The sequence below is a fragment of the Mesitornis unicolor genome, unplaced genomic scaffold (genome assembly GCF_000695765.1).
Source record: "Mesitornis unicolor isolate BGI_N332 unplaced genomic scaffold, ASM69576v1 scaffold6511, whole genome shotgun sequence".
Lineage (NCBI taxonomy): Eukaryota > Metazoa > Chordata > Aves > Mesitornithiformes > Mesitornithidae > Mesitornis > Mesitornis unicolor.
In genome coordinates, this window is record NW_010165708.1 from 27,166 (window position 1) to 34,250 (window position 7,085).

The window sequence follows — 7,085 nt, forward strand, 5'->3', positions numbered from 1 at the left end:
CCGCCAGCGCCGGGCCCTGCGAGGAGGACTGGCCCGCCTATTTGTCGTTATCGCAGCAATCCGCGGAGGGTGCGGAGGAACAGAGCAGCGCTGCGCTCGACCGCCGCTGCTGGGAGGTGGGGCAGCCCACGGCAGCGGCCACCCGGCTAGAGCGGTGGCGGGCGGCGGGCGTCGTCAGCCAGGTAACGGAAAGGCCCTAGGGGGGCCCTGAAGGGCGCGGCGGGAAAAATAGCGGCGTGTACGCAACCGAGTTGTGGTAAAGGTTGGGGGAAGTCGCAGCTGAGGTGCTGTGTCGCGGCTCTCCTCCTCCCTCCGTGCCCGTCCAGGTGCCTCTGTCTTTAGGCTGACAAACCTATGCCGCCTTACCTGCTGCGGTGCCGGCTGGCTGGGTTGAATAAGATGAAAGGGCTGAACCGTGTTACTGTGTGTAAACGCTCATTGATTTGAACGGCAGAGAGGATTTTCCTTTTATTGTGAGATCTCATCCGTGTGAGGCAGATTGCAGCTTTCCTTACTAGGGATAACTCTGCCTTCTGGTGTGTGTTTTTCTGGAGTGTAGACAAGGGTTTTTTGATGGCCTGTAGTGCGTTTGAGCAGCATGCATGGCAGTATTGTTGAGTGTTCTCATACTGCGTTTTATGAAATTTTCTTTTCATTCGTGTTCATTTTCCCCAAATAATGCTCTGATAATGTTTACTGCATTGCGTAGTGCAAGAGATTAACGGTAACTTTAAACTATTAAAAGCCAACCGTGAGAATTTCCCTGATAAGTTCTTGCTGCTGACTGCATTTCTTCCCGCTGTTTTCCTTTCACAGGAGACACTGGATTTAACCTGTAGAAAAACCCCGTGCTTTGTGAAATTCTCAAAGATGGAAAAAATGGCAAACATTCAAGCTGAAATCAATGAGGTACAGCCTTTACTGTTGTCAGTGTATACTCAACACTTCAATACTTAGAGGTAATATATGTCGTCTGATGAGGTATCAGACTGCAGTGTGCTATTGTTGCATGTTTTGGGTTGGTTTGGGGTTATTTTAACAGTTTAGCAGTTGGTGCTTTCCCCCTAATGGACTAAGTTGTCATAAAGAAAAGAACAAAATTATGAAAGGAAAGTTTTCATTATCATTGGAAGGATGCAGGGGCTTGGATCTTTGAAGCGTTACCTGAAGTTTTCTGAAGACACTGAAGAACAAATAAGAATTTGTAGTTGACTTATTCACAAATGTTTCTTTATAGGCAACTAGACCCTCTTGTTGGTTAGCAAGAGAGAACCTCAGTCACTTCCTGTTACCTGAATTGGCTTCTGGCCTGTATTTTATGATGATGTTTTCTGAGGATTTGCTCACAAAGCCTTAATGCAAAGTAGTGTGACACATTCATCATTTCCAGTTTTGGAGAGTGAGTTAAACAGCTGGCACCATCCTCTGTTGACCAGCAGAAGCAACAAATGGTTTCCAGCTCCCAGTGGCCGCTATGGCTCCTTTGCTTGAAGCCTTCACATACATAGCACTTTCTCTGACAGATGGTCAGTGTGCTGTGAGTGAAGCAGGTTTATTTTTGTCCTCTCCCCAGTGATCAAGAAAAGCAAAGCAACAGTTCTCTGTATGTTCTGAGAGACTGATATGTCATCCTTTTCTAGGCTTTCCTCAGTCTTCTCTAGTCTAGCCAAAACAACCACAACTCTTTCGGCCACAGGAAGGTATCTGCTGCTCTTGCACTGCTTTATCATTGGAAAGAATCAAAGCTAGGAGGCTCACCTGAGAGAGGTTGTCCCTCAGCTAGTAAAAAATAACACAACACAAACCAATCTTTGCCAGAAGGAGGAAATTGGGGGCTGTAAGGTTCTTTAGTAGAGTATAGACCATGAAACAGCTTTGTCGGAGCTGTAAGTTTCTGTGTTGTAGGAATGAATTGCAGGATTTCTTTTCCAGGATAAATTCCCAATAAGTCACCAAATTCTTTAGTTTCTTTTAAACAATCTTTTCCTATTGACCAAAAAAGCCCCACCTAGTAGTAGAAACACTCCAGAGAGTATGGTAACGTGTTCTCATGAAAATGCTCAGTCTCTCACACATACGCTCTCCCCCATGCTCCTACTTTCTCCCTTTCTACTTACTCCCCCACCCCAAGAGAGTCAAGAATACTTGGATAAGTATGTTAAAAATGCATTTTCTTTTGATGTTACTATTGTTGTAGAAGAAACTGCAAGCAGAAATTCTGCAGCTGGAGAAGGAGACGGCAGACATTGCTCACCCTTTTTACTTGGGTAAGTGCAGTTGCACATTAGAAGAGCGGAGAGTGTTAAATGACTTCATCAGCCGATTAATGTTTCATTTGAGTACATGACACTTCTGGAAGTTATTGCAGCTGTTTGCACTGGATAGCTTGTTAGAGGTGACAGGTGTATTATCAGCCCCTGAAGAATGCTTCTGTACTACTTGAACTTGTACCTTCTGCTGCCTCAGTAGAAGCTCCATGTGTAACTCATTCTCCCAAAAAGTTTTGTGTGTGTGTGTGTGTGTGGGGTCAGCTCCCCAGGGTCAGTGGAGCATCAGGAGTTCCGAGATCATCAGTAACCTGATTTGCTTCCCTTGGCCTGTGGGCTGCTTCGCTTCTTTTCCAGTAACTCCGCATACTTCTGCTGCATCTAAAATTACTTGGATTTTTGTTTTAGTATTTTAGGACCATATGTATTAAGTTCTTTATTATTTTGCACATTTCCCAGTACAATTTGATGGATGCTTAAAACTTTCTGGCTTGCTACTACTGTGTTAGACTAGTAAAGTATATGGTAATCCTTCAGTGCTATGCTGTAGTGTAAGAAGTCGGTTTCATCTCAAAGGCAGTTTACTTAAAACTGTAGATAATATAAAACAATTAGCAAAGCTGTATCTCTAAAAAGTAGGTGTTATGACTTAGAAGTGCATGTTGATATTAAGTCCTATACGCTCAAAATGACAAGAGTCATTCTGATCAATGATATCTTTCAATAGATCAAACTTCTGATTTCTGTCTTTCTCCAGAAGAAATTTTGCTCTTGTTTTAGCAGGGCGATAGGTTCAACTTTGCAATTTTGTTTTATAGGCAAAAAATACGAGATTTTGCAAGATATGAACAGACACTTGGAAGCTGTACTGAAACAGAAGAGGGCTCTTAAAAAGAGATTGATGAAGCCCAGATGTCAAGAGAGCCTACCTATTGAGGTTACTTTCCACAAGTAGGCATAGAGAAAATACTTGCTTTTTTTCTGCACGAATCCAAATTAATTTGAACTAACAGGCAGTAAAAACTTCATGTCTTCCTTCATTTTTCCATTGAGAAGAATATAAGTAAAAAATAATCGCAGAATCTCAGCTAAAATCTAGTTGTTTACGCTGGTAAATTCATTAAAAGATAGTGATGCATATTTTTATGAAGATTTGCTTAGGTTATTGGTTTTTTAAACAGTTGTGTTAAATGCTTGATTCATTACGCTTCTCCATAGGTAGGAATTGTTACTTAAGCATTCGGTGTCTTTCTTCCACTGTGACTTGCTCAGAATAAGTGTGTGAATGATTCAGAGACATGCATAGTACATATTTTAAAAACAGTCCTTCTCATGATCTAAATATCTAGTCCAGTTACTGAAGGAATGCATATTCACTTCTGTAATTCCTGCCATGCTTGTTGCTGAGGGTTCATAAAAGAAGTGTAGTTGCAGATAAATTAATTAGGTGGTTAGGAGCTTGCATAAAACTGGAGAAGAGGACTAAGAAACCCACAGGGGAAAGAAAGAAGAACTTGGAAGTATAAAATCCTCACTGTTTTGCACAACTTTTTGAGTATGGGACTCATTCTTTGTTACAGGTATATGGTAGAGTTGTTGGCTGAGGCTGTCACTTTCATTGAGAAGCTTGAAAGACATTTGGAGATCGTAAGAAGCATCCCTCAGATACCGGACATCGTGAAAAATATGGTGAGTAGCAAAAGCACTGAGACTTCTGTCTCCTTCAGCATCAAGAATTCAATGCTGTTTGGTGGTTTAGGCTTAGCAGGACATGAAAATGTCCTGCTAGATTGACAGGATGTCTAGAGATGAAATTCAACTCTTTTCTACTTCAGGAAACTACTTTGACAAAAGCAGAGGTGCTCGCGATGGAGTTGGAGGAGCTGGCAGAGCAAATATTGAAGTGGAGAGAACTGCAAAAAGAAGCTTTTTCTGACAGCATCTGCAGTACTGCTGAATTGGACTTTGGCTTATCTTTAACCTAACAAATGATTTTCCGCAATAGGATGGCTATTCAAAGAACTACCTTTTTATGGTCTCGAGTGAAAACAACACAGTTGTGCTTCAATCCAACAGGGACTTTGTAGGTAGTTATGTTTCTGTTCATATGTAACAGTTCTCCAGCTAATAGGAAAAAAAACCCAGCCAACTACGAGGACAATGAACACATAGGAAGACAGACTACTGAGAAGACTGTTAAGGAGTTCCTTTTTGGACAGGATTCCCTTGGAACCCGTATCGTCAATGCAGATTTGTTTTGCTATTTTTTTATGTACCTGCTACAGTATCTCTATTCACTTTTATAAGCATCTTGATAATACGCTGTATTTTGTATGTCGCTATAAAACTTCAATAAAAGCACTAGATTTCAAGAGGTCACTTTCTTGGTTTTTATTTTGTTATAAAATCCTGTAATTCAAAGAACAGGGCATAGTCTTAGGTCCCAACTTATGCTTCCTTAGGAATTGCAACCAAGAAATTAAACTAGTTTTAAGGTAGTTTATTATGGCTGTGATGTGGTTGTGTAGGAGAGCAGGGAATGGACCTGGTGATGGCAGGTCTACCGATCTGCAAACCACACTTGTGCCATAGTGATAAAATATATTCTTTGGTCTCTCCTTTTCTGTTGCTTGCCCTGTCTTTAGTGTCCCTCTTAGAATAAATCTTGTTCTATGGGTATGACTGACAATTCAGCGAAAGCATTGATTGTTCCAGTCTGCAACCTTAGTGACTTTTGTCTTATGAAAAGACTTGTTGGTAAAAAGTCACTGGCAGGTCATCTGTAAATCAAGGCAGTTGGTTGTCTTTGAGGATGTTTGGTTCTGTATTCAGGATACAGAGCAAGCTGGAAGTGGTGCAGATGTACACCTTTCTGCTGTTGTATTGTTTGCATTACCTGAATTCTTCCTACATCCAACCTGTTAAAAGGGCTCATTTTCAAAAATGGTTTGAAATAACCACTAGATGGCTCGGTACCACAGAAATTTCACAGTGGTTAATCTGACTGTGCATAAAATCTTCAAGTAGAATTAAGGAAGAAATGTTTTGTTGTTGAACATGCTCTGATCCGACTCACTCGCAATTGGCCTACTCTATATTTTAAATTAGAATCCCATTTTAATCTTTGGAGGCTACCTCACTCTGCTGGGTGCGATGCCAAGGAGCATAGCTTAACAATTCTCTAGTCTGCTGCGTAAGCGTAGCTGATGTTCCTCTCTGCTGCTGTTGAGAAAAGTTAAGAGGACAGAAACAATTTAATTAAGTCAGGCAGAATGTGAATAGATAGAATCTGAAAATACAAACTGGCATTTGAGTCCCATAAGCTTGAATGGGATCTGTGTGTGAACGCTTGCTATGTGCCATGGCAGGACGTGAGTCCAAAGTTCCACATCGCTGTCATTTCAGATGTGGAAACCAAGGTCTTCCACACAATTGCTGAGGAGGAGCTGGCATTTTCACTGAAAATGCTGTGCAGAGTCTGTGAAATGAGAAGAAATAGAATCCAGACTTCTGGAATAATCCTCCTTTGCATCTATCCCAGGCTTAACCTCTCTCACATTGTCTTGCAGTGATGATTTAGGTCAGGCAAATTAAAGCTGTGTAATTTAATGCTTTCAGAAACAGGATGCAAACGTTTCTAGTTAGTTTGTTCATTGTAATTCCTTGAAGTGAAGACAAATGTGTGTATTTGCTGTATCCCAAAGAGTTGAGCATATTTTCTTCTTTTACTGTATCCGTTATTGGAGAGTTGACTGGAGAGGGGTAGAGTTTAGCTTATACTAATTCTTTAGTATGGTTAAAGGGATAAATCTATTGCAGTAAACAGTGATTCACAGGTTACAGGTATTCATGTTAGCGTCTCTGTGGTAAGTCATGTATTGGGAAAAGTGCTGGGTCCAAAGGATCCATCCCATACTTCACTCTGGAAGGTTTCTGTATTGTGGTAGCTTTTTCATTTAGGTTTAAGATTTCTGGAGCCCAAGGCAAATTCTCCCATGAGGAGAACTTAAAGTACAAATAAGTAGTACAATTAAAAGGCAACGTAAACAGTAGTTGTGTAAATGGACTGTAAAATTCTCCTAGATGATACTTAGATATAGCTCAGAGAGTCTCATACTTCGAAATGCAAACCCAGAAAGAGTCTAGTTAAAAATGAGTAATGACATTAGTGGGAAAACAGGAATTGTCTGTTGAGCCTGGCATCTTGGTTATGTGTGCAGCCAATGCTGCTTGCGCTCACATCTTCACAATAATCCTGGTAGCTGACAGAGACAATACTGTAAAAGCAATTTTGTTAAACTTCTGGTGGTTTTCACATCACTCTGAGTGCAAAACCTTTATCAATGCAACAGTTTGACATTAATTTCAATTATAGTTCTTTGGAAGTTTCAAAACTTTATTTTACGCCGTAAACGCAACCCACATAAAGATGAGGTTTTCCAAAGAATTTAAAACAGTTGAGAGCTTTCCTTCAGCACTGGGAAGGAAGGAATACTTACCTTCCTTAAATTACTGTCGAATTAATTAAATGTGGATAGGCAATACTTGGTTTTCTGATTGCCTGCGCGTTACTAGGAAAAGAAATATGGTCAAACGTACCTAGGATTACACTGGCAGTTCTTTACTTAACAAATATCTTTACTGACAAATTGGGTGCTTTTTGGGCAGCCCCTAGCGAGTATCTTCATGGCAGCACCCATCCAATCGAACTGGCGGCATTAAACTCTCCAGTAAAATCCGAGTTGTTAGGCTGCTGCAAATGAGAATCTGGTGGTGCTGCAGGGGTAGCAGGGGTATCCCTGGCGATTTTAAGCATGA

At 41.0% G+C, this 7,085-nt stretch overlaps 1 protein-coding gene across 1 annotated transcript in view; it reads left to right on the plus strand.

Annotated features, from left to right (window-relative positions):
- HAUS2 (HAUS augmin-like complex, subunit 2) overlaps positions 1-4,252 on the plus strand; it is a 4,663-nt gene extending 411 nt beyond the window's left edge. The window contains exons 2-7 of the mRNA XM_010194720.1: positions 8-182; positions 817-909; positions 2,198-2,267; positions 3,086-3,218; positions 3,848-3,956; positions 4,103-4,252. Of these exons, the coding sequence (XP_010193022.1) occupies positions 8-182; positions 817-909; positions 2,198-2,267; positions 3,086-3,218; positions 3,848-3,956; positions 4,103-4,252 (730 nt within the window). The remainder of the gene's footprint in view (positions 1-7; positions 183-816; positions 910-2,197; positions 2,268-3,085; positions 3,219-3,847; positions 3,957-4,102) is intronic.
- Positions 4,253-7,085: the final 2,833 nt, after the last annotated feature.